A 27,564-nucleotide genomic window follows, 5' to 3' on the forward strand; every position below is an offset into this window, starting at 1 on the left:
AGAGAGTTGTGGAGGCAAGGTCATTGAATGTTTTCAAGGCAGAGTTAGTTAGATTCTTGATTGAGAAGGGAATCAAAGGGTACAGGGCAGGGCTGGGGAACCTTTTTCTTATTACAGGTCATTGACACATAGATGAAATCAGTCGCGGGCCACACAGGCACAAAAATTAACTTAATTTTTTTTTAGAGAGAATACAGAAACGTTCAACTCATCCGTGTTTTAATGTGATGGCTGAATTTGGATATTATATTGTTAAATATTATTATAGTAATTTAGCTGAAGCTTTTCTCCAAAGCAAATTCGTAACGATGATGAAAAAAGCTATTGTGAAGGTGCTACTGTCATAGGTCTGTATTTTTAGAAATCTTGCTGCAGGCTGAATGAAACCGAGCAACGGGCCAGATCTGGACCATTGTCCATAAGACCCCCCCCCCCCCACCGCCGAACCCGGGTATAGGGGGTAGACAGGAAAGTGGAATTGAGGCCACAATCAGGCCAGCCATGATCTCATTGCATGGCAGAGTAGGCTCGAGGGGTCGAATGGCCTACTCCTGCTCCTGCTTGTAAGTCTTGTATTATGTATATAATGTTCCCTTGACTGAGATGCTGGAGGGAGCCCAGCTTCTCAGGAACCATTCCTAGGCAGGGAGCCACCGCTTTCAGGAAAGTCCATGCATTTTAGATGAACTCCTCAGGCTTCTCAAAGTGACTGCCTGTTAATGCAATGATCGTACCATACAGAATAGACCTAGCTCTGATCATTGAGATGACTAATGATTATGTTTTTAGCTCGACGCCGTTCAACAAGGAAGAACTTACAGCAATCTTAAAGTTTGGAGCCGAGGAACTCTTCAAAGAGCCGGAGGGCGAGGAGTCTGAGCCACAGGTACTGCAGAGATCTAGACTCACTCAGTGTTCCCAGTTATTGAAAAACAACTTCAAGAATTCTGGAGCTTTAACATTTATTTTTGATGTTGTTATTTCTTTTATTAACATCTAACAAAAATGAAATGGGCATTTATTTTCACATTAGAGAATAAACAGATGTGCATTTTGGCGTACTAATTAGAGATGCTGCAAATTGTACAAATGGTTTTGATCGAGCAAATAAGGAAAAGCTGTTTCCACTGGCAGGAAGGTTAGTAAGCAGTGGACACAGATTTAAGATAATTGACAAAAGAACCAGAGAGGCAATCAGAACTCTTTTTGAATTATGATGGTCTGGAACTCTGCCTGAAAGGGCGGTGGAGCCAGATTCAATAGTAAGTTTAAAAGGGAATTGGATAAATAATTAGGGAAATTAGGCAGGGTTATGGGGAAAGAGCAGGTAGTGGGATTAAGTGAATAGCTCCTTGAAAAACACAGATGCGATGGGTCAAGTGGCCTCCTGTGCTCAAAATTATATAATTGTTACTGGGCCATTTCAACAAGGTTTGGGTTTATTTGAAGTTTCTTCCATGGTTCAGTTGGCAATGTTGCACTGCCTCGTGTAGCATGGAGCCATTCAAACCGGGTTGACCCCAGGTTTGGTCTGAGATTGTGCTGACTTAGGCTGTCACTTGGGGAGGTGGTAAAGGTGCTACAGTTGGTCCCTGTACCCCTGGGCCTGGGTGGGGGGTGCGGGTGATTGCAGGTCAGAGTTCCTGTTCCTGGTTGCTATCCATTGACTCAAGAAAGTGCATGTTTAGTAGACTTGGGGGAAGAACAGGACCAAGTTCCACCTTGCTGAAACTCATCGTCCAGTCGCATAGATGAAAATGGCTGTGACCAAGTGCCTAGCATCTGTAAAATCCCCAGTCAATGTCTTCAGAGATGGATGGGAGGTTATTTTCAACACATGCTGTTGTAACTCAATAAATCAGTAGTTGGCTAGTAAAAAATACATCTCCACTTTCAGGAAATGGATATTGAAGAGATCCTGCGCCTCGCAGAAACACGAGAGAATGAACAGTCTGTGAGTCCAACAGATGAACTGCTGTCGCAGTTCAAGGTACGATTGGTGATGTACTGTGAACTCGTTGGAATGGTGTATTGATGTTGCACATTGAGGAGTTTAATAGATGTTTCCTGCCTTCAATCTGTCATGAGCAGGCTGCCTCCTTCATGTGGGCACGCTTAAACGAGGTGGCACCACGTTGTGACGGGGCGGGAACTCTTGCCCGTGTTGACTGAAAAGTATGACCTCGCTGTTTCAAATCTCTCACTTCAGGTGGCGAACTTCACCACAATGGAGGAGAACGAACCCGAAGTGGATGAGAAGCAGATTAAGGAATGGGATGATATCATCCCAGAGGAGCAATGGAAAAAGATTGAAGAGGAGGCACGGCAGAAAGAACTGGAAGAAATTTACATGCTTCCAAGGAGCAGAAGTTCAACTAAAAAGGTAAAGTGTGTCCATCGGGGAAGAGGAAGTGTGTGTCAGGTGTGTTTCATTCTTTAGAATAAGAGGATTGAAACCTGTTTGGTGTTTCTCCTTTTTCCTTTCGCCTTGATAGTCGCCCATGTGGAATGTAAGTGTAGAGTCAATGCTAATTAGAAATTTGAGGCAAATTGGAACAGCTGGGAAGAGAGTTGCAGCCCATGATGGAGTATTTTCTTCCCTCATGATCATTGTGTACTTATTGCGTTTAGCTGTATACAGGTGAAGGGCTTTCACTTGAGCACATATAAAGAGACACTGAAACTGCTGAGATTGAGTTGGGAGGTTACAATGTTTCATATCAATAGGAAATAAGAGTAGTAGTCCATTCAGCCCCTCGAGCCTGTTCTGCCATTCGACTAGATCATGGCCGATCTTCTACTTCAATGCCATTTTTCCACACTATCTACATATCCCTTGATATCTTTATTATCTAGAAGTCTGTTACTCTCTGTCTTGAATATACTCAATGACTGAGCCTCCATAACCCACTGGGTAGAGAATTCCAAAGATTCACCTCCCTCTGAATGAAGAAATTCCTCCTCAACTCCGTCCTAAATGACCTATCTCTTATTCTGAGACTATGGCCCCAGGTTATAGACCCCACCATCCCACAAAACCAAAGGAAAAAAATCTTCCTTCATCTACCCGGTTGATTCCTGTAAGAATTTTGTATGTTTCAATGAGTTCACCTTTCATCCTTAGAGAATATAGCCCAGTTTCTCATCACAGGACAATCCCGTCATCCCAGGGGTTAGTCTGATGAGCCTTCATTGCACTCCTTCTATGGCAAGTATACCCTTCCTTGGGTAAGGAGACCAGAATTATACACAATACTCCAGGTGCGATCTCACCAAGGTTGTATACAATTGCAGCAAGCTCTTTTACTCCTGTACTCAAATCCTCTTGCAATAAAGGCCAACATACCATTTGTCGTCTTAGTTGCTTGCTGCACCTGCATGTTTCAGTGACTTATGAACAAGGACACTCGGGTCCCTTTGGATATCAACACTTCTCAATCTCTCACCTTTTCTGTTTTTCCTACCAAAGTGGATACCTTCACATTTTTCCACATTACGTTCCATCTACCATGTTCTTGCCTGCTCATTTAGCCTGCCTAAATCCCCTTGAAGCCTCTCTGCTTCCTCCTCACAACTCACATTCCCACCTAGTTTTGTGTCGTCAGCAAACTTGGAAATATTATATTTGGTCCCGCATCCAAAGCATTGATATAAATTGTGAATAGCTGGGGCCTAAGCACTGATCTTTGAGGTACCCCACTAGTCATAGCCTGCCAGTGACCCATTTATTCCTACTCTCTGTTGTCTGTCCATTAACCAATTCTCAATTCATGCCAGTATATTACCCCCAATCTCATGTGCTCTAATTTTGTTGACTAACCACCTTTGTGGGATTTTATCGAAAGACTTCTGAGAAACCAAATACACCACATCCACTGGGTTCCCCCTTATCTGTTCTGCTAGTTCTCCCTTCAAAAAACTCAACAGGTTTGTCCAAGCATGATTTCCTTTTCATAAATCCATCTTGAGTCTGGCCAATCCTTCCATTACTTTCTAAGTGCTCAGTTATCACATCCTTTATAATAGATTCTAGTATTTTCCCTGCTGCTGATATCAGGCTAACAGGCCTGTAGTTCACCGTTTTCTCTCTCTCTCCTTTCTTAAATAATGGGGTTACATTTGTTTCCTTCCAAACTGTAGGCACCGCTCCAGAATCTGTAGAATTTTGAAACTTGACCACCAGTGCATCCACTATAGCCACCTCTTTCAACACTCGGGTGTAGTTCAGGTCCAGGGGATTTATCGACTTTCTGTGCCGTTAATTTCTCCAGTGCTACTTTTTTATTAATACTGATTTTTTTCAGTTCCTCATTCCCTCTAGTCCCTTTGTTCTCTAGTATTCCTGGGAGGTATTTTGTAACTTCCTCTGTGAAGACAGACACAAGGTAGTAGTTTAATTTCTCTGCCATGGGCTGGCCTCTCTTTCTCATATCTGAAAGTGAAACTGGATATGGTTCTTTATTCTTTCATGGGATGCAGGTGTCGCTGGCAAGGCCAGCATTGGTTGCCCATCCCTAATTGCCCTTGAACTGACCATTGCAGAGGGCAGTTAATAGTCAACCACTTGGTGTGGGTCTGGAGTCACAGCATGGCCAGACCAGGTAAGGATGGCAGATTTCCTTCCCTATAGGACATTAGTGAACCAGATGGGTTTTTACAACAATTGACAATGGTTTTATGGTCACCATTACTGAGACTGGCTTTTCAATTTTTAATTTAAATTCCACCAGCTGTTGTAGTGGGATTTGAATCCTTGTACCCAGAACATTAGCCTGGGCTTCTGGATTACTAGTCCAGTGACATTTCCAGTATGCCCCCTGTTAACCTCAGGGGTGAAGACTCTTCCTCTGCATCCTGCAGCCACTTAGGCCCCATATTCAGCCCACAGCCTGTGCTGCAGTGGTAGATGCCCAGTTGTATTGGAGTTGGGATTGGCTGCAACACCCTTTTGATTGCGGTGGAGTAAGTTGGACCATTTTCCCATTTCTGATCAGGGCTCCACAATTCCTTTTGCAACTCTACATTTGTACATGCTGTGTGAAGACAATCAGTCTTCCTCATGCCATCTCTGGGGTTGAAGAGCTTTATCACTCAGAAGTGAAGAATATTCACTTGAGCGTGCGGTACTGAAGGGATGCCTCTGACGTTGAAACTTGATGAGGAAGTCGACACCTTCAGAAAGGGAAAGGAGAAAAAGCAGCTCCTGTCTAACGTAACACTACTGATGGTTTTAGGCTCAGGCAAATGGCAGCGATTCAGATGCTGGATCACGACGAAGGCGGCAGAGATCATCAGGGTCAGAGAGCGAAACGGAGGAAAGCGATGACGAGGAGAAGCGACCGAAGCGGAGAGGCCGTCCACGGACAGTCCGGAGAGACATGGTGGATGGCTTCACAGATGCCGAAATCAGGAGGTAGGTGGTGTTGTTGCAGTGGGCGAGGCCAGGGATAGCTGCCCTGCTACGCTTACCACATGTTCCTGTTTGAATTTAATAGATCCGGAGATTTGGAAAGTGCTTGATTAGTATTAGGAAATCAGGAAAAATAAAGAGATTTGAAGGAAGTTAATTCTATTTCACTTCTTACTCTTTTGCAGATTTATCAAGAGCTATAAGAAGTTTGGCGCTCCTCTTGAAAGGTAAGGCTCCATTCTGTGTAGTCCGGTACCTTAATTATCTCATGGGCAGGATTTTACGTCCGTCAGGTGGGCATGTGCCTGACCCAATCAGGCATAAAATCTCGCGCAATGATTTGGGCGAGCGTCCCAACATCATCGCGCACTCTTGCGACCTATCAACCGGTGGGCGCGTGCGAGAGTCAGCAGCGCCCTCACTGACAGTTAAGAGGCCCTATCGAGGCCCTTAAAGTATTAATTAAGTTGTATTTTTTTGCTGCCCGCTCAGCCATTCGGTTGGCGGGTGGGTGAAAAGGCCAGGCGGCCTTCACATTTTTTGCGAAGCCTCATCCACAGTTTCCAATGGTAAGCACAAGGCCCCCCCAAAAAATTTTCCACTTCATTTTAAACTTGTGACTGAGTCGCACGTGGGGACGTGTTTATATCACTTATTAAACCTTCATTTTCCTTTGTCCAAATCATCAGCTCCCTGTGGCCTCAGGGAGCTGTCAGCGCACACTCCCACGTGCATGCGCAGACTTCTGCCCCCACCCCAGCAGCACTGAGCGTTTCAGAGTGCCTTTCACACTGACTGGCCGCGAATTGGCCAGCCGGCATGAAATCGCAGTCGGGGCCCGATCGCGGGCGGTGGTCCTTTTCACGGCCGCTTCAGGGCCCGCCCGACGATGGGAAAATCCTGCCCCACGTTTTCCTCCCTCCCTCATGCTCTCTGCCCAGCAACAGAGCTTGGCATTAGGCCTTTAATATTATCCATTAGTTTTCCATCCATTTTCCTCCCTGTCTCTCCTGAAGGACTCGGCTGCTTGCTGAGGGTAAGAATCCTGTGCGAAGCAGCTGCCTCCTCATACCCCATCCCTGTAGCTATTACCTGCGTGAGTCCAGACCTGAGTGCGTCGGCGGTGTTTGACTGAGAGGGGCATCGTTACAGGAAGGACATAATTGCTCTGGAGAGAGTACAGAGAAGATTTGCCAAAATATTGCTGGGGCTTGAAAATTGCAGCTATGAGGAAAGATTGGAAAGGCTGGGGTTCTTTTCCTGGGAACTAAGGAGGCTGAGGGATGACCTCATTAAGGTGTACAAGATTACGAGAGGCCTTGATAGGCAGGATGTCCTGTTTCCCCTCCTTCAGGAGAGACGGAGAAAAATGGATGGAAAACTAACGTATAATATTAAAGGCCTAATGCAAAGCTTTGTTACTGGGCGGGGATAAAAAACATGAGGGGCCTAGATAGATTAGTTAGGGCAGCCCTGTTCCCCCTAGCAGAGAGGTCAGTTACTTGGTGGGGTGGGGGGGGTGGGGGGGGGGGTGTGGTGAGGGAGAAAGCCTCTCCATCCAGAGGGTGGTAGGTGTTTGGAATTCACTGCCTGGTTTGGTGGTGAAGGCAGAAACCCTCAACTCATTTTTAAAAGGATCCTGGATCTGCACCTAAAGTGCTGTAACCTGCAAGGCGCTGTAACCAGGTGCTGGAAAGTGGGATTAAAATAGGCAGCTAGTTTTTTTTTTTATTTTTTTTTTTCTATTGGCTGGCACAGACATGATGGGCTGAATGGCCTCTTTCTGGGCTGCAACTTTTCTGTGGCACTGAGGTCAACTGTAGCGATGCAACCACTGCTCTGACTGAAATTTGCTAACTCAGTGCAGACCATGAATTAACCCGAGTAGCTTCCTCATCTGTGTAGCTCAGGTGTGTACTGACCTGTATGTCCATTGAGACATTGCTGGAGTGGACATTCTAATTTTTTTTAAAAGCATGTTAATATATCGTATTTTAGTATAATTTAGCGATGTTGAAGAAAAATGAAATTTGGTTTTTGTCTTTTTCAAGGCTCGAGGGCATTGCTCGTGATGCAGAGCTGGTAGACAAGTCCATTGCAGACCTCCAGCGATTGGGTGAACTCATACATAACGGCTGTGTGATGGCCCTCAAGGAATTCGAAGAGCAGCTAAAAGAAAACCCTGGGCTGGAGGGTGAGTACTGGACCCTGAGCTCTCATTGCCTGTTCTGTATGTTTTAGTCTGCTCGCTGCTCCCACGTTCCAGCTTCTGTGATTCACAGGAACATTGATGCATAGGCTGAGGAACCACGTTGGGGGGGGTCCCACTGAAAAGCAGATCTCAGCAAAATTCAGGAGGTGTGTTGGGGGGGGGCGGTGTAGAAAATGTTGAAAGTTTCCTGCCTTCATCCAGCTTTACTTCTGAATTCTCAACATGTCATGCATCCCTCATGAGTGATGAGGGTCAACAGCTATAGGGGTCCTGCATAAAGTAAGTTTGGTCAGTTCCATGTGGACAAAACTACCCTAATTATCATAAGGTTAATAATCTAGCTATTTCTTGATACTTAATACCACACAGACTACAGGCAAGCTATATGTCTGTATACTCAAGTATAAGCCCCATTGGGGACATGCAAATTATACTTGTCATGGCAATTCGCAGCTTTGGGACTGAATATGTGTTACAAATCATTCATATTTATACAGATCAGCAAAGAAGCCTAGCTGAATATAATTGTGTCTGACTGCATCTCAGCTGTTGTCTTCGCTTCTCTTATTCTGACTCTATCTGTTCTGGATGGTTTTGGTTCCCTTGTTTGCAGGTCGTTGTAGCCTGTTTGCTCACTGAACTTATTGTTACATTTTTGAGCCAGTTTGTCCTTAACCTTAGCCATCCTGAGGCGTTCACCATATTGCATTTTGCTCATTTTGAGTTATCCAAGCTTAACCATTTCCTACATACGGATCCTAACTGTGACCAGCACGCTTATTATTTGGTAGCATGGCTCACTCTATTTATGTGGAATTTTTTGCAGTTTACTTTTGAACTAGCTCTTTGTGAGTCAAAGCATGCATTAAAATATTTTGGAAATTACGAAAGATGCTTGCAGAACATTCACACGATATGCATAGTTTTTAATAGTCTCCAGGTAAATCGAGAGACTGTATCCAAAACAGTTTATTTCAATAGCATAATCAATGGGCTTGGGAGGGGAGCCACATGGGCTGTTGTCAGTTTCTCAAACTGCTGCTCATACTCTGTACTTCGGCCTCATTATGCTGCAGGAAAAGGTCCTGGAAAAAAGAGGGGACCAACTATCAAGGTTTCTGGTGTCCAGGTCAATGTCAAATCGATTCTCATTCATGAAGACGAGTTTGAGGCTTTGCATAAAGCCATTCCCATCGACCCTGAGGAAAGAAAAAAGTGAGTTTGATCATTTGCGGTCCTGAGATAATTGAGGCATTTATTTTTCTGTTAGTGGATTTTCTATGACGTTAAATGTCAGTATATTTTGATGTAATAAAGGTAGAAGCATTACACATGTGGTGTACAATGCATTGTTCTGCTGAGGTGAAACTCATATCTCTTTAAAGCCATGGTGACTAACCCCTGTTAAATAAGCACTGGCTGCGGTTATTCAGAGTTTAATTGCGCACACGTTTAAAATTCTGACTTGTGAGAGCAATTAAGGTGCTCCAGATATTTGGGTTTGCTATTTCCTGCTCCCAGCAAGTTTCTTTGTAGATCCCAATTGACTCTTTTTTTTTAAATGTCTCACGGAATTCTGAGGGTGACACTGTATGGCAAATAAGTGTGAGAGAATAGAAATGTTACTGTATTTTATTGTATAAAATAGATTGAAGCAGGCTAATGTGCCCAGTGTTAATTTGGCAACTGCTATCTTTTGATAGCCAGTATGTGCTGACATTGCTGATCTCAAGGCATTGTTTGTTAGTAGAGTTGGCCACTGTGCCCCTGGGATTGAGGGATTGGGAATAATGCAGTGTTCCCATTGCTGCCAGCTATATAGTGAGCACCCACCCCCACTTTAGGGTAAAATTATGTAGAAGCTGGGTGAGCATAGGTTTGGGATCAGCTGTGACACTACCCTGTAGCCAGAACACCGTGTGAACGTTTAAATTTTGAGGCTTCTACACGGGTGGTTGAGGTGCCAGAAGGTAGCTGGCGCCTACGGAACTACATCCCAGCAAGGAATCTGTGCCTTTTGGAATGGGATGAGGAAAGAGAGTGGTCAACTTTGCCCTCAGTTTTCTGTTAATGGATATTTTTAACTGTCTTCTCATAATCTGTTTCATGCATTGATTAAGTGTTCTTACAGAGATGGACGGCCCACAGCCTGAAATGACCTGTTAGCTTGTGACACATTTAAATGGGCATTGCATACCCGAGGTCAATTTAGATTTTATCTCTGAGAAGTGCAGTGATTTACATGCTGTTCCTGCTGTGTAGGTACCGTTTACCCTGCCACGCGAAGGCTGTGCATTTCGATACAGATTGGGGTGTGGAGGAGGATTCCAATTTGCTGATAGGGATCTATGAGTGTGGCTATAGCAACTGGGAGCAGATAAAAATGGACCCAGATCTACAGCTTACCAATAAGGTAGGCCATTCCATGTTCCATTTAATAATTCTACAGCTTGCTTTGCATCCAGACTTAATTGGAAAGGGAACTAATTAAACATCTGTTCCTACACGGCATCTCCCCCTTTAAGGTAGTTTTATCAGCCTCCAGATGATGTAGGGGTTTAACACTGGATTTTTACCTCTGGAATACAATGCAGAATCTGCTCAGGCTGATTTGGGGGTTTTGGGTAGTCTCCTATTTGCTGGCTTCTAGGGTCCTGTGTGAAATAAATTTGACCAAACTCAACATGAACCAACAGCACCCAGTTGGCACCGCTGTCCACAGAAGCCTCAAGATGGCTGGCATGGAAAGTGGAACCATGCTGCACTGGAAGTGTGTCTTCATTTTTGTCATAGGGTTGGAGGAGCTTTTCTCAGCATCTAACCTGTGTTGTAACTATCTTGGGGAATGCTTGATGTTGATAATTGGATAACTGAAATGGGCAAGTGTTCCACTCCCCAGCATTAACATCCCCTCCAAATAAGCACAAAGTAATGAGAAAAGTATTTGGGGGCGTTGGGATATGAACTGTTAACAGACCTCCCCTGCCCAAGCCTCTGATTTTCCACTCACTGCCTTCCCACGGGAGCATAGTTTTGTTTGGAAATCAGTGGTGAGGGTGCAAAGCCCACTACCCCTTCTCAGTGAGACTGCTGTCGAACTACATGTAAACTTTCAAAAGACCGAAGATTTCATTTGCTAGAATGTTTGAAAGACACTGGGTACTTGTAAATTAAATACTATATTGCTATTGTGATATCTTGGTCCATTTACCTGGGAGCCATACTCAGAGTTGAAAACTAGTGGCCATGGGAGCTGAATAATATCTAAACTGGAATTAAAATGCCCATAGGTGCAGAGCTTGGAACACTTGATATTCTTTAAAAAAAACTGCAAAGATTATTTTTATTGGCATATCTTTGTCCTGTAGTTTGAGTTGTAACTGACTGAACATCTTGGGTGTTGTAATTCCTTCAGATTCTCCCAGATGATCCTGACAGAAAACCACAAGCCAAGCACCTCCAGTCGCGAGCTGATTATCTGATTAAGCTTCTGAAGAAAGACATGATCAAGAAGGATGCTTTGAAGCAGGAAGAGGAGGTTAGTTAAATAGATGTGAAACAGCACTTGAAAAAGAGAGTGTTTAAGTTCCCTGAATGTACAGATTCACTACCACATGGTGTAGATGAGGCAAATAGTATAGATGCATTTACCTGGGGGTTGCGGGGGGAAGCTAGATAAGTACATGAGGGGGCAAGGGATAGAAAGACATGCTGCACTGTGGAAGGAGGTTTGTGTGGAGCATAAACACCAGCATAGACCTGGTGGGGAAAATAGTCTGTTTCTGTGATGTAAATTTTATGTAGGTTACCCTCCCTGTACAGAGTTTATGAAGAAAAATAAGACCTACATTTATATGGGACCTCGTCATTACCTCAAACATCTCAGAGGGCTTCGTATGTATTTCTTTGAAGTGCACTGGCTGATGTGTTTGCAAACACACAAGATCCCACAAACACAAAAGAGATTAGTCAATTAATCTTCTTTGGGGGATTAGTGGATATTGGGAGGTCATTGGGCTAATTCCTTGGTCTTTCAAATAGTGCCAAAGGATTAACAACATTCACCGAAACATTGGTAGATGATGATGAGGGCTTTGATTTAACGTCTATGTTCGAAGTCTGACACTTGCAATCATATAGCAGTCCCTCAGTACTGCAGTGAAGTGTCAACCTAGTTTCTTGCATCCGTTGTGGAGTGGAGCTTAAACCCACAATCTCCTTGCCGAAACATGACTCTGCTGCCAATTAAGCCAAGATGATGCACACATGTAAAATGCATCAGAGAGGGTTTCTGCCCTGAAGCAGAAATTAGTATGGTTATTTTTGGGTGTTAATTTTACACATTGACTTAACAGGCAGTCAGAAAGCTCCCTGTGGAAACTTACTCACACTTTTGCCTCCAGTATTTTAAAAAGTTACTTTCTTCACAAATAGACAAAACCAAAGAAAAGGAAACCGAGAGTGAAGAAAGAGAATAAGGCACCCAGACTGAAGGACGAAAGCAGCAATGACATTACGTCCCCTCGGCTTTCAGACAATGCTTCCGAGGAGGATGGAGAGATGAAGGTGAGTTGTGGGGTTTCTGTGCTTATACGGAGGCTTCCTCTTGAAGTTGACTGGTGAGAAAGATGTAGCTAGAAAATTTTATCATGGTGATTTACCAACCTGTGTTTCTCCAAGACCAATGAACAGTTTTACCTTCCTGTTTTGTGAAGCAGATATGCAGGAAAATTGAATGAGAATTGGCCGTTCAGCTCATTGACCCCATTCCTTCCAGAGTCCAAGTCGAGTTAGTCTATTATTGATTTCCATTCCGCACTGATCCCCTATTTGGGTGTTACCGCCACTGAAAATATTAACTTGTGTGACATTTGCCTTTCAGTCACTACTACTCCTCCTGTACTGATGTTATACAAAGCCCACACTCCTCCCTTCTGAATCCATGCAGTTAGTTCTCTTCAGTATTTCCAAGACTGTACCTTCTTTGCATTGCAAATTGATTTTTTTTTAAACTTCATTCTCAGGATATGGGCGTTGCTAACAGGGTCAGTATTATTACCCTAAAGAAGGCGCTGCCTTGTTGAACCTAGCATTCCTTACGGTGAAAGCGTTCCTACAGTGTTGTTACTTAACGATTTCCAGGATTTAGACCCAGTGATCTTTAGTTCGGTGATGTTAAATCAAGAATTCTCTTCACTGTGCCTCCTTCAAGCCTAATCCACTGCCTTGCTATCTTATTTTAAGTAGATTAGGCATGAATGGGCACAGCATTCTACTTCTGGTCCAATATTATTGAATTATACAGCACAGAAGGCAACCATTTGGCTCATCAAGCCTGTGCCAATTATTAGAAAGAGTTATCCGGTTTTTTAAAAAATTTTTTTATGGGATTGGGTGTCGCTGGCAAGGCTAGCATTTGTTGCCCAGCCCTAATTGCCCTTGAACTGACTGGCTTGCTTGGCCATTTCAGAGCAGTTAAGAGTCAGCCATATTGCTGTGGTTCAGGTGTCGCATATAGGCCAGGCCAGGTAAGGATGGCTGATTTCCTTCCCGACAGGACATTGGCAAACCAGGTGAGTTTTTACGACAATCGATCATAGTTTGCATGGTTGCCATTACTGGGACTAGATTTATACTCCAGATTTTGTTCATTATTATTATTTAATTTTTTAAAGATTATATTTATTCTATTAGTTAGGCCCATTCCTCTTGCTCTTACCCCATAGCTCTGAAATTCTGTCAAGGTGTTCATTCAGTTCCTTTTAAAAGTTATTTTTGAATCGGCTCCTTTCTTGCTGGCACTGCCTTCCAAATTATATTTACTCGCTGAATTAAAAAAGAACTTCTCCTGGAACCCACTGTCTACATATGTGGTGGATGCAGAGATGATTAATCATTTCAAATGGAAATTGGATGAGCAGTTGAAGGAAATAAATGTGCAAGCCTACAGGGACAGAGCGGGCGGTTAATGGACTAAATTAATTTCTCTACAGAGAGCCAGTGTGGAATTGATGGGCTGAATGGCCGCCCCCTGTGCAGTTGTGACTCTATAAATGAAGCTGTGACGATGTTGGCTACCAAACATCAGGGCAGTGTTCTTAACTACCTCTTAAAGTTTGATTTTTAAGGATCGGGTGCTTTCCTCTCCTCGTAGGACGGTGGCTTGGACCGAGCTCCTGTGAAGAAGAAGCTGAAGAAGAAAGACAACAAGGAAAACAAGGAGAAGGGTGATCCCAAGAAGGAGAAAGATGGGCAGAAAGGGAAAAAAAAGACCAAGACAAAGAAGGACAAGGTACTGAGAGACGTTGGCTTGTGCCAACAGATCAAAGACGTTTATTTATAGAGCACCCTTCACAAGCTCAAAACTCTCCAGTGTGCATTACAGCCAATGAGGTACTTTTAAGTTTAGTCACTGTTGTGATGTAAGGTCTCCGAGATATCTGCACTCCTCTGATTCTGGCCAGTTTTAAATGCTCCACCATTGGCGGCTAAGCCTTCAGTTGCCTGGCCCCTGAACTCTGGAATTCCCTCCCTATACCTCTCTACCTCCTTTAAGGCACTCCTTAAAAACTTAACTCTTTGATCAAACTTTTGATCACCTGCCTTAATATCTCCTTTTGTGGCTCGGTCTCGTTTTGTTTTTTTAACAATACTCCTTTGAGGGGCCTTGGGACATTTTAATATGTTAAAGGTGCTATTTGTACATCGTAAGTTGTTGTCTGAATACCGCAGACGCTGCTTTATCGATCCCTGTTTGTGTTGTTTCTTTTGCTGGGCCAGCATTTATTGCCCATCCCATTGCCCTTGAGAGCATTTAAGAGTCAACAGCAGATTTCCTTCCCTAAAGGACGTTAGTGAACCAGATGGGTTTTTACAACAATCGACAATGGTTTCATGGTCATCATTAGACTTTTAATTCCAGATTTTTACTGAACTCAAATTCCACCATCTGCTGTGGTGGGATTTGAAACCCAGGTCCCCAGAGCATTGCCCTTGGTCTCTGGATTACCAATCTAGTGACAATACTACTACGCCGCTGCCTCCCCTGCTGGAAGTGGGAGTGGTTTGGAAGAGAATACAAAACAGTCAAACTAATAGCTCTGAAAACCTAACTGCTGGACTATCTTGACAGAAATTTGCCTCATTGGCATCTTTCTGACATGTAAAGGGGATCCACAGATACTTCTGTACAGAGATTGAATTTAGAGGACATGGCCTCTTTGGAGAAAGGGTTCTAGACCAGCATTTTTGGTCAGCTTGAAGGAGGGTGGACTCTTAACTCATCAAACCTCTGACACACACAGACTTATTCTCTGGAATCACTGCCTGTTCCTACTTTTCTGTATTGTTGGCTTGGATAAAAACTGAAAATGCTGGAGAAACACAGAAAATTAGGCAGCATCTGTGAAGAGTAAAATAGTCAACCCTTCAGATTAATGAACTTCCACTTGAACTGAAATGTTAACACTGTTTCCCTCTCCACAGATGCTGCCTGACCTGTGTGTTTCCAGCATTTCTTCTTAATGCAGAGTTCCAGCATCCACACTATTTTGCTTTGTGTTAGCTTAGATAAAAGGCTTCACTTTTTGAGCAGTATTTTCTCACCTTGTCTTCTAAGCAGATTAAGTCTGATGCTAAGGACAGGATTCGGAAGTCTGTGTCCAAGGGTCCAGTCCATATTACAGCAGGCAATGACCCAGTGCCGATTGGAGAGGAGGGCGAGGATGAGTTGGACCAGGAAACATTCAGCATTGTAAGTAACTATAGCAGAATGAAGGGAGAAGCTGTATGCAAGAGATATTTGTTACTATTTTAAAGTTATCTTTGAAGAAGGGAAGCAAGAATAAACTGAGTTACGTGAATTAACCTGGAAACATTGGGGATTTTATGAATGTTGCGCTGATTAATAATGAGGAAGATTAATGATAGTGAATGGAACACCTAGACCTGAGTCATTAAGCTCTGTCAGTTTAGGTTTGTTGACATGTTGGTGGTGTCATCTTTCCAGAAGATGGACTGCCATGAATCTCCGCTTCTGTCTGCCCTGTGCTCCCTTTACCACATTCTGCGTAGTTTAATTGCATCCAGTCCATTATATCTGTTATCCATTTTCTCCTGTGCTTTCCTCTCATGTGTTTTCTGTTGATCGTGTCCTCCAAAAATTGTCTGTCCGCTGTCTGCTCTAATGATGTGATTGAAGTTTTGGATCTTTCTGTCATTGATGGTTATGCATTAATTTCCTCTTTTCTCCAGCTATTTCCAGCACTGCCTCATTTGTCTTTCTGTCTGTGTAGGATATGCAGAATATCCTCCTTTGTGTCCAAATTTCAAATGCATTCGGCTTATCAATAGTCTCTTTGTTGTTCATGTCTCTGAGGCATATAACATAGATGAAAAAATGTAGCACCTCAGCATTCTTTTCCTGAGATTCAGTTTCTTTGATGTTAACACATCTTTCATTCTGACAAATCTCAGGTTAGATACAGCTTAAAGCTCCCTCTGCACTGTCACATCAAACACTTGTCAGCTCATGTTAAATGCGGAGTTAAACTCCTGCACTATCCCATTGGACACTCCCAGGTAGCTGTGGTTGGTTTTAGTGCCCTAGACTAAGAAGAAATCTGCTAGGATTCCTGTTCCTGATCCCTATCCAGTATTAATGCAATGTTAATTATATTAAGATACAAAAGTGAAAGGCATTGTTTAATTAATTACTTCCTCCTCCTCCTCCTCCAGGTGCAATGCCCTTAGAGGGTGTTGGTGACCATGGACTTCTATTAGTTTGGTCCATGATTATGCTTGGCAAACGACTGCAGTGGTTTGCTAGTGCCTTCTGCAGTATGGTTGACCAGGAAACTCTCCTGCCCTTACTGCCTGCCATCAGGTGTATTGGAAGGAGTTACAGGCTGACGTTCATCCTGTTTGGCCACATTACAAATGCACCTTCCTTGGCTATTGAGTCCTGAAATGGGACTTGAACCTGGAGCTTCTGGCCCAGAGGTAGGGATGCCACCCACTGTGTCACAAGACCTCCTCAATTAAGCACTTAGAGCACTTATAAAGAGAGGCTGCTGGGACACTGGGTTAGTCAGTAGAAGGCAGACATGTAATGTTGTATTCTGTAAATAAATCAACTGTCAAGAAAAGGATTTGTGTCCACTTAACATCCAACAGCCTTGGCTGGGAAGTGAGCATATCAGAGTGTAAGACCGAGATGGAGCTCAACTCCATGAGATAACTCCTTCATACAGTTACATCTCATGCTGAATGAACGATGGCCACTTTAGTGAGGTACCGTTTGAGTCAGAACTTCCAAGAGAACAGGGGTACAGTGAGGTTTTGAGGTGGTTGGTTTTAAACTTGTATGACTGAATGGTGCCTCCACTTCCATGAAGCATCTTTGAAGGAATATTCTTCAACCTTTCTCCACCAGTGCAAGGAACGAATGAGGCCGGTGAAGAAAGCTCTGAAGCAGCTGGACAAGCCAGAAGATGGGCTGTCTGAGAAGGAGCAGCTCCAGCACACCCGCAGCTGCCTGCTGAAGATTGGTGACCGAATTAGTGAGTGCCTTAAAGCATACACAGACTCTGAGCATGTCAAGATCTGGAGAAGGTACGCTTTAATGCCTGTGTTTTTAAAATCACCCCTTGACCTGTCAAGCCTCACTTATTTAGAGTGAGATTTGCTCAACTTTTGTGGTCTAAAAGTTGGGCAAAAATGTGCATGTTATTATAAACGAGACCTTGGCTCTGTATTTAAATAGATTTGTGGATTGCTGCATGTTTTCTGATTGCAAATCTCCAGATAGTGATTCTGTGTAATCTCAAGTGTAAAAATTCTAGTCTTGTCAGTGAATAACTGTAAGTTACCTGTTGCACAGAGAGCAGGGGATAGGTTACTTACGTTAAAAGGAATATCATGAGTTCAAGCCCAATTGTAGCTTGTAATCTCTGCTAAGAGTCCAGTGCAGTTTTGAAGGACTGCTACGTTGTCAAGAGTTACTGCCTTTCAGATGGAGTTATAGAATCTTAGAAATTTAAGCCACAGAGGAGGTGCTTTGGGCCCAACATTTCTGTGCTGGTTGAAAAAGAGCTAGCCAGCGTAATCCCACTTCCTTGGTATGTAGCATTGTAGTTCAAGTACATATCCAAGTACCTTTTAAATGGAATAAGGGTTTCACCCATCCAGGCCAAGAGTTCCAGTCCCACTCAGTGGAAAGATTCTCCTTTAATCAACCCCTTTAATCCTGCTACCGATTATTTTAGGCATGTTAAACCAAAGCTCTATCTGCCTGCTCAGCTCGAGAGCAAAATCAGCCCCCATTTGACAGCCTTTTAAAACCCAAACTTGAGCTTGTATTTTTAATCTTTTCTCCTACTCTTAGTCTTCCTGGGGATCTGCACAGAGGACCTCAGTCGTTCACCTCCGGCTCTCCATTTAAATATAATGCAAGCCCATTCTAAACCCAGGAAGTGGCACAATTTATTTTACTAAAATATTTTCCTGCTTTTCCCACAGAAATCTCTGGATTTTTGTCTCCAAGTTCACTGAATTTGATGCCAGAAAATTGCACAAACTGTACAAGCTAGCACAGAAGAGGCGATCCCAGGAAGAGGTAATGATATCCCAGTTAATCTCACATTCACTTGCCCTTCCTCTACATGAATCCCATGGGCTTCCTGAGAACAGTACTAGTTAGGAATGATATTGAGGTGCGTAGTCCTGCCCTCCCTTCCCCCGCGCCCCCCCCCCCCCACCACCGTCAAGAGGAGTTGAGCCGACTTGGGATGTGGGGAGACTAGGAATTTTAGGAATAGTAGAATCTCTCATATTTGGATTTGGTGCACCGGAATTCTTCTCTTTTACTGTTCAGGACAGGTACTGGAGTGAAATATAAAGCTCTCATTACAGATAACTGTGTCAGCATTGGGCAAGCATTGAAGTGGCTTTTAAGAGCCGGTGTACTTAACAAGAAATGCAGGTGAATGTACTTTAGAGAGACTGTAGTGCTTTCGATGAGACTGAATGGAAAAGTCTGTCTTTAGTTTTTGTCGATTTAGCTGATTTCACCCAAGGCAGCTTTCATGGACGCAGCAGTTAGTTCAGTGCCCTTTATCTCATAAGTGAAGAATTGGCCGTGTTTTCCCCTTCCTAATAATGACATATGGTCGCCGGGTAAAAGTGGGATCAGGCTTCATTGTGATGCCCGACAGAGTCAAATAGTCCATCAGCACCCACTGGGGTGGAGTAATACATGCAGGTCAGCTACCGAGGCATGATAGAGGGTGCTCACAAAGCTTTCTGCCAGATCAATTCAACTTTTTCTGCAGGAGATGGGGCAATGTCAGGTTGAGAAAGGGGAAACAAATTATTTCTTCCTCACTGAGCTTATGCAGCTCTGATGTTCTTCTTCAAAATGCCACTTTGTTTAGGAGGAACAGAAGAAGAAGGAGAATAATTCCGAGAGCAAACGTCAGTTTAAACCGGAGCCCTCGGGTTCAAGTCGGGATTCCATGAATTCTCAGTCACATGCACAGCATGGGCCCCATGCTCCTCATCTACTTCCACCCCATCATCAGCAGCAAATGCATGGCCATCACCGGGAGCCCTATAATCAGCTCAACAAGCGGCCTTTCAACAATTCAGGTAGGGATCAGTGGTGCTCTGGCAACATACTCCTCCATACGCACAGCTCCAGTCTTGTGTGCATCCTATTCAGCCAGCATCAGCCTAGACTTGCTGCAATGTTGGAGGCCTTTTATCAGCTTCCTCAAAAACAGAGGAAAAACAAAACATTTGATTTTTATTGGGTCCTTTTCGCTTGCTGTGTGGAAGCTGGGGTATCATTTTCCATGTGATGTCTTTCCATTGCTTTCTCTCACTGGAAAGCCCTGTACCTTTTTTGGTATTAAACGGCCAATTGTGGAGACAAAAGTTCAAACCGTTTCCTATTTAAACAGTTCTTCAAACATGAATATCTTTTTTTGGTGCAGGATCTGTGGTTTCACCCATAAGCCTGCAGGAGAGCACAGACAGTGATGGCACAAGACGTGCTGAGTGTGTGGTGGAGGCGGGTTCAATTGAGGCATTGAAGAGGGATTCGGATTGATATCAGGATTATGGGGAGGAAGCAGGGGAGCGGCTCTAGGTAAATTGTTCCTTCAGAGAGCCAGCGCAGATGATGGGGAAGGCATATGAGATAATTGCCTTATTAGCCGAGGCATAGAATATAAGAGCAGGGAGGTTATGCTGGAACTGTATAAAACGCTGGTTAGGCCACAGCTAGAGTATTGCGTGCAGTTCTGGAATCCGCATTATAGGAAGGATATGATTGCACTAGAGAGAGTGCAGAGGAGATTTACCAGTATGTTGCCTGGGCTGGAGAGTTTTAGTTATGAGGTGAGATTGGATAGACTGGGGTTATTTTCTCTGGAGCAGAGGAGATTGAGGGGGGACATGATTGAGGTGTATAAAATTGAGAGGCATAGATAGGGTAGACAGGAAAGAACTTTTCCCCTTGGTGGAGGGATCAGTAACCAGGAGGCATAGATTTAAGGTAAGGGGCAGGAGGTTTAGAGGGGATTTGAGGAAGAATATTTTCACCCGGTGGGTGGTGGGAATCTGGAACTCACTGCCTGAAAGGGTGGTGGAGGCAGAAACCCTCATAACATTTAAGAAGTATTTGGACGTGTACTTGCAATGCCACAGCATACAAGACTATGGGCCTAGTGCTGGAATATGGGATTAGAATAGTGAGGTACTTGTTTGACTGGCAGAGACGGAATGGGCCGAAGGGCCTTTTTCTTTGCTGTAATGATTCTGTGATTCTGAAAGCATGAGAAGGAGAGGAAGCAACACTGAATCCTGACCTGGTCACCATGCTGCCTCGGACTCTACTTGATTTCCTGGACAGGGAGCAGCAGGTCTGTCACAGGTGAGGGGGAAGGTGTGGAGCCAAAGTAGCCTAGGGGCTGTCATGTGAGCATCACCGGGTTAATGAGATCTACCAAATTGCTTCTACTGAGGTGAGAATTTTCTTGTCCCTCCTCTGTGTAGATCGGGGAGACCGACAGAGAGATCGGATGTACAACTACAGTAACAATAACCAGCAGTGGGGACCTGACCGGCATCACCCATATGACCAACACAGATATAAGGACCATCACTTTGGGGACCGGAGGCCGCGCGGAGATCCCCACAGGAACTCTGGCAATTATCGGCCAAATAACATTCACCGCAAGAGACCATACAACCAGTATGGCAACGAGCGAGACCACAGAGGTCACCGGGATTACTATGACAGGTGCCTTTCATTTGTTGCTTACTCAGTAGCAGCTGCGACTTTGGTGAGACTTGTCAAAGCAAAGTAACTATTTGTGACTTTGAGATAGTGTCACAATATGATGGCATGATAAATGGGGGGAAAAAACAACTCAAAAGCTTTACTATTTGAACCAGGCACTGATACCTTTGACAATGCAAACTCTGCCAGCCAAGGTTATCTACGTAATTCAGATTGATTTTATCTGTTTTGTGCCCATTCATTCATAATTTCAAGCACCTTAGTTGTAACAAAAAGGCTCCAATTTTTCAAATCCTTCTTTATATTTGTATTTCCTCATACCAGCCAGCAACCTAGTGAATCTGTGCTAAACTGTACCTAAAGCCTCAGTATACATCTGATGGTGTGGCACTTAATAGTCCCACAAAGCATTCTAACAAGTCTTAAAGCTTGATACAGACTCGCCATTATCCTCCTCACTTTTATATTCTACAGCCCTTGAGTTAAACCTAGAATCTCATTCACTTTTTCTACAGTTCTTTAACATCCTGTGAATTTATATTCACTAATCCCTCTGCTGTTCCACAGCACTGGGCCTCCTATTATTCAGAGTATAGTTACTGTTCTAGGTCACTGCCACGGATGTTAAACTAACTGATCAGTAATGACTTGAATTACTTCTCTCTCCTTATTTGAATAATATTTTACCGTGTTTGCCATTCTCCTTTGCTCCTGCACATTCATTTCATTCGATTGTTGGAGTCATCTTCTGGGAAGGTTGACTGTTGTGAATCTTCACCTCTCTCTGGCCTGTGCTGCCCTTACACATTCCACATGCCTCAGCTGTATCCAGCCCATTACATCCGTCATCCATTTTCTCCTCAGCTTCCCTATCCTACGTCTTCTCTCGACCTCCCCCTCCAGTACGTGTCTCTGTCTACCGTCTGCTCTAATGATGTGACCGAAGCATTATAGCTTTCTCTCTTTGATATTATGCACTAATTTCCTCTTCTTCAGCCATTTCCAGCGCTTCCTCATTAGTCTTTCTGTCTGCACGTTTGCTGCAGCCTCTGAAATATCATTTTTAGGGCGTCAGCAGCATTCCTCTCCCTTCTGTGACAGTCTAGAATATGACAGCTATCTTTATGAACACACTTGGAACAATTTTGGACAAATCAGCTTCAGTCATTTAAACCTTCCTTTGTTTCCTTCCAGGCGTCACCAGGATCTGAAACGACGCAGGTCAGACGAGTTTAGACCTCAGGACCACCGCAGTTTGGGGCACCAACCAGACTTCCGGAGATTGCCCGATCACAGACCCCCTGGGGCCTACCACAGCCAGGGACCTTCTGAACACTATAGACCCTTTCACCTTGAAAAGCCGATGGAGCACAAGGCACCCACAGCAGACCATCGTTCACCGCTCTCTCAGAAATCGCCACATGATTCGAAATCCCCTCTTGAGCATAGGTCCCCTCTGGACCGCTCACTGGAACACAAGAATACTCCTGACTATAACTGGAACGTAAGGAAAACGTAGAGTCCACTCTGAGGAAAATGGGAAACTGCTCTACAGTTCTCCATTTTATAAATTTAAAAAAAAACCCACACTTTCCCTATTCTCACCACACACGAAAAGTTGAACGACTGCGCTGTGATGTCGTTTGCACAATGAATGTGAAACAAATTAGAGAGAAAGAATGAGGGGAGATTTCTGCTGCTTGGACACGAACGCTCGCAATTTTGAACCTTTCTTTAAAATGAAGATGGCGTCGGCACGGAGATCAAATTCGTGCATACGTGTTCGTTCTGAAAACCTCGTTGGTCAGAGAGGGAAGGGAAAAGATTGGGCTTTTGGAAGATGATGGCAGCTGCTTTGCAGCCAGTAATTTTGATGACGTGTTAAAGGACTGTCCCAAGTAGGAGGTCAGCAGAGAGTGCAATTCGCAAAAGATGTCATATCTCCTGTCAGCTTTGTCTGTTCATGGTCTCTGCCAAAATATTTCTATGTTTTATCCTAAATGTGCGTGATGAATACTCTCTCTGTGCTGAGTAGTGTTGGGCAGGTCAATTCTTTTTCTAAATAGTGTTCCAAATTCAGCAGAGGAACTAATTTGCAGTTCCATGCTAATATATAGAGAGCGGTACCAGTGTTGAGGCAGAGATGGGGGTAGCTGGACATGTTACCCTGTCTTCTAGCACTACCGTAACTTGCCCAAGAAATACCAAAAAAAAAGGGAAATGGGATTGTCTGAAATTCTTCCATAGACGCGTGTTTAGTGTCTGACTAGAAGGGACGGAACGGTAAAGCAGAATGGTCAGGGGATTAGCACTTTGTGTTCAGTACAAATGCGCCTTGTTCCAATTCCTGGAATCTGTCTTTAGAATATAGTGTTGTCATTTTGCAGCAAAAGTATTAGGACTTTACAAACACAAGAATTACGAAAGAAAATATCAGTATCTTGATTCTAACGGCCAGTCTTCACGATCTGCATTTTAGAAGCTATGTGTCGCACTTGGTCACAATGTAAGCACTTTGTTCTGTTTGCTTCCCCTCGCCTTGCCTGCCCAAAGCTTCCTTCAACCTTGGATATTGTGGATCGGTCAACCCTCAAGTAAAATGACCTATTTTTTTATAACCTTGTTCCAGCCTATGTTTGATGAGCTGGGTGGGGATGGGGAGTGATAGTTTGTACGTTTAAAAAAAAATCTAAAATAGTGGAGAAAGAGGGAGGAATGCTTAACCGGAGTGGGAAGCTAGGCTCTGTTTTACCAGAGAAAAGGTCTCCAGATGACTGTGCCATAGGTGTAAAGGCAGCCGATCATCAGTGTTTGGGTTTCAGCATCTCTCAGAGTTGTTGGACGCAGAGCTGGCTGAAGGGTATCCGGAGTGGTGTTCCTTTCAGTGTTTCAAGTTGTGGAGAATGTGGCCCTTCATCTCCCTGACACACCTTCCACCCTCCCCTCCCTTTTTCAATCCAGCTGCGCTCACCTGCATACGCATCCACACCCACCTATGCATGCACTCACGCAGCGTGCACGTTTGTGCCTAGGCACACATGCACCCAGTCACCAACCAACTCTCTTGCCCAGATCATGGCTGTGGGCATTCTACTTAGATCAGCCCAACTAAATTTATCATATTTTTAAAAATCCCTTTTTGCAGTTCCCAAGAACTTGGTTTATTTAAAAAAACTGATTTCCAATCCGTGTTTATTAACTCACCCATATATTGATGCACTGAACAGGCTCTGGAATCTTGCTTCCACAAACATATTTTCAACTGCACTTGGTGATATTCAATGTGCTTCATGTTCCCTTGTCTCTCCTCCAAAGCTGCATTATTTGTGATACCAAATAACAGGAACAAATTACTCAGACCTGAGTAATCAAAGATTGAATAAAATGTGCAAACTTAAGGTGCATGAAACTGGATCTCCCCAAATCGCACTGTAAACAATGAAATGCCTCCTCTGCAGATATGACTTGAATTAAATCATAATTTAAAATTCCCACAGAATTTAATTTTTTTAAAAACTGAATATGGACAATTGTATGGCTCATGTTTGCCAAAGTTCCAGCCAGTCCTTCAACAGTCTTTGGCCCCAAAGGTAGGGTTCTGCGTTGAACATGACAGCAAGTGTCGCAGTTGCTACTTGCTCCTCGAATAAAGGGGTCAGTTTGTGGGGGAAGGGGGCTGCGCATCAGCCTCCACTGCACAACGTTAACACTCAGTGTGAACTCACTTTACGGTTCACGGAATCTGCTAATGAGGGATTGCCCCTGGTACGGAAGAGGCAACCTGATTGGGCAGTCTTGACAGGAGTTAAGCAACAGTGGTTCAAGTTGGCAGCTCGCCACCATTTTCTCGAGGGCAATTAGGGATGGGCAATAAATGTTGTCCTTGCCAGCGACGTCTGCATCCCATGAACAAATACATTAAAAAAAACATTCACAGTTTTTTAATGGTGCAGCCCTCTATATGTCTGGTATACTGAACCAGAAGGCATTTGACTTCACAGTGGACTTGTTATGGTGTTTTCCCCCCTGGTTGTTTGAATTATTAAATGAGCAATTTCAAAAACTCAACGAAATACTGATTTTGGGGCACAGGAAGGCTGAAGGAATTGTCTCCCCTTCTGAATGGTGTGCTCATAGAGAACTGATCTGTTCATTGGTCTCTGTGTAACCTGTTATTTAAACTCAGTTCTCTGTCTTTCCCTTCTCCACTGTTTTGCCCAGGTGACAAGTCCAGTGGAAACCCCAGCTCTCTCAAAGCCCCCAGTATTTCTCCATCTCAGTTACAGACTGACCCATTTCATAATGTCACATCCCTTCAACACGGCAGTGTGGACATGTTGCTGATTTAATTGTACAGTTCTGTCACTTTGCTGTACCGTACCTAATGCTAAAATGTGCTGTGCATATGGACCGGTGTGTCACTCAACAATTTACTGCTGAAGGCCACAGGCCCCCTGAAGGTCTTGTTTCAGGACCATTCTCAGGCCTGGAGCACGCTAACTGAGTGTGACAAGACATGAGTTTGTGACCTCAATCCTTAACAGTGAGCTCCTGATTTTAATTGTGTCACTCTGGGTTGGGCACTTCACCACAGGAAGAGGAGGTTTGAAAAGAGACACTTGGGGGTGGGGTGGAGCTGGTGAACAGTTCCATTAACTGGGTCATTCTGCTTTCTGTATAGAAGCTAGACTAATGCTCTCTCCTGATATAATTCCCACATTTTACTGGAGATGACAAAACAGCACTGAATCCTAGCTCAGGCAATATCTTACCATCAAGCAGGCTATGAATGGTGAATCCAGAGACACGGGAAGAGCAACTATGCTGAGCCTTTATATATGCGCCACTGTTGCCTAGGGTCAATATTAGTTCAGAATAGTCCAGGTTTGTGAGAGCCAACATTCTGAATCTAGATAGAGCTTCATACATAAAGAATAAGAGTTGGGAAGAGTGTATTTGTTACATGTTGGCTTGGTTTATAATGATCCAAAAGGCACTTCTATAATTGTGCTGATTTCTCCCTTTTTTCAATGCAAGAATTGTGGGTCAAGGACCTGACGAGAGTTGAGGTTTACATTTAGGACTCTGTGAAAATCTAAGGTTACAATAGCCAACAAAAACGTGGCTGGCGGCACTGGGCAAGTTGTACGAAATCATGGGTGTGTGATGAACCTTCTAAGTGGCAGAGATGAAGATGCTCCCAGTGGTCTGGTGCACAGGGGAAAAAAATTCATGGCCCCCCGCCCCCCCTACCTTGCTGAGCAGTTTGTGAATAAAGCTTTTCTACCAAGGGACTTGTAACAGTGAACAGTGGGCATTCATGCCGGTTCATGCCAACAAGGACCAGGAGTAAAAGCACTTGTGGAGCTGCTTCTGAAGAAAACTCATCAGTGATGAGGAAAACTCAATGGCAAACCTCAGCTGAATTTTGTTAGCCTTCTCTCAGTGCCATTGTCATGAGTTGTTGAGAGCCATACCGTGCTTTGGTATGACAGATACACGCACGAGCACACAAGTGCAACTAACTTCTAATAATTTTTATTGCTGAAAAATTCCAAGACATTCTGTAGGGCAGAGTTTTGTTGTATTTCTCTAGCCTCCTGGCCTTGATTTCTTCAGATCTCCCACATGAGTAACAGGCTGCTGTCACCTTTCCAAATATTGCCTCCATGCATCAGATGCGGTGAAGCTGTAGCAAAAATATATTCCCCGATTTTAATTTTTTTTTTAAAAGATCTTTTTTAAATGGCTCTTGCCTCAAATTCTAGAGACAGCAACGATGAAGAGGATGTCAGTGATGGAAGAAGATAAAAGGAAATACGCTGCCAACAGTCCCACATAATTTTTGTTTTGCTAAGAGGGTCGGTACAGAGTTTCTGTAAAACTTGTGGACTTTTTAAAATGACTTTAAAAATAAAGTAAATATTAATTTATATTTGTGAAAAGGCCACTGTTAGTGCATTTTGGTGTAAATACTTTGTTTATAGTACGTATTAAATTTTCCTACACCTTAACAATTTGCTGTTTAATTATTATTGTAGAGTTGTCAGTTTTGCTATGTTTTAACATGGAGTGTGTGAATTGGTGGGACTTCAATTTATGGGATAATGCTGACATCAACAACTTACATTTATTTAGCGCCTTTAACAGTCTGGGGCACTTCACAGCTACGCTACCAAACAAAATTTGATACCAAGCCACATGATGACTAAAAGCTTGAACAAAGAGGTAGATTCCAAAGGAGTTTCTTAAAAGATGAGAGAGACATGAAGAGATTTAGGAAGGGAATTCCAGACTTTAGGGCATAGGCATCTGAAAGCACAGCCACGAATGATGAAGCGATTAAATGTGGGGATGTTCAAGAGCTCAGAATTGGAGGGGCATGGTGATCTTAAGAGGGTTGTTAAGCTGGAGAAGGTTACAGAGGAAGGGAGGATTGAGGCCATGGAGAGATTTGAAAATGAGGGTGAAAATTCTTAAAATTGAGGTGGTGTTGGACCAGGATCCAATTTTAGGCGAGCTGTTTATGGCGGGTGAAGGTTTAAATGCTGCATCAGTTGCACATTCCTAGTTGTCACTGGGAGGTGATGAATCCCTTCCATTATAATGACTGCTCCACAATGCTTAACAAAAGGCATG

At 43.7% G+C, this 27,564-nt stretch overlaps 1 protein-coding gene across 4 annotated transcripts in view; it reads left to right on the forward strand.

Annotated features, from left to right (window-relative positions):
- Positions 1-26,939, forward strand: part of chd2 (chromodomain helicase DNA binding protein 2) — a 92,566-nt gene extending 65,627 nt beyond the window's left edge. For 3 of the 4 annotated variants that reach the window (XM_041174842.1, XM_041174844.1, XM_041174845.1), the window contains 17 exons: positions 790-886; positions 1,898-1,990; positions 2,210-2,383; positions 5,235-5,413; positions 5,596-5,637; positions 7,462-7,604; positions 8,699-8,837; positions 9,885-10,035; positions 11,038-11,160; positions 12,057-12,188; positions 13,777-13,914; positions 15,241-15,375; positions 17,056-17,234; positions 18,141-18,237; positions 19,055-19,268; positions 20,679-20,925; positions 22,120-26,939. In XM_041174842.1, the coding sequence (XP_041030776.1) occupies positions 790-886; positions 1,898-1,990; positions 2,210-2,383; positions 5,235-5,413; positions 5,596-5,637; positions 7,462-7,604; positions 8,699-8,837; positions 9,885-10,035; positions 11,038-11,160; positions 12,057-12,188; positions 13,777-13,914; positions 15,241-15,375; positions 17,056-17,234; positions 18,141-18,237; positions 19,055-19,268; positions 20,679-20,925; positions 22,120-22,444 (2,608 nt within the window). In that variant the 3' untranslated portion in view covers positions 22,445-26,939. The remainder of the gene's footprint in view (positions 1-789; positions 887-1,897; positions 1,991-2,209; positions 2,384-5,234; positions 5,414-5,595; positions 5,638-7,461; positions 7,605-8,698; positions 8,838-9,884; positions 10,036-11,037; positions 11,161-12,056; positions 12,189-13,776; positions 13,915-15,240; positions 15,376-17,055; positions 17,235-18,140; positions 18,238-19,054; positions 19,269-20,678; positions 20,926-22,119) is intronic. The other variant, XM_041174843.1, reaches the window with a different exon arrangement.
- Positions 26,940-27,564: the final 625 nt, after the last annotated feature.

The sequence above is a fragment of the Carcharodon carcharias genome, chromosome 26 (genome assembly GCF_017639515.1).
Source record: "Carcharodon carcharias isolate sCarCar2 chromosome 26, sCarCar2.pri, whole genome shotgun sequence".
NCBI lineage: Eukaryota > Metazoa > Chordata > Chondrichthyes > Lamniformes > Lamnidae > Carcharodon > Carcharodon carcharias.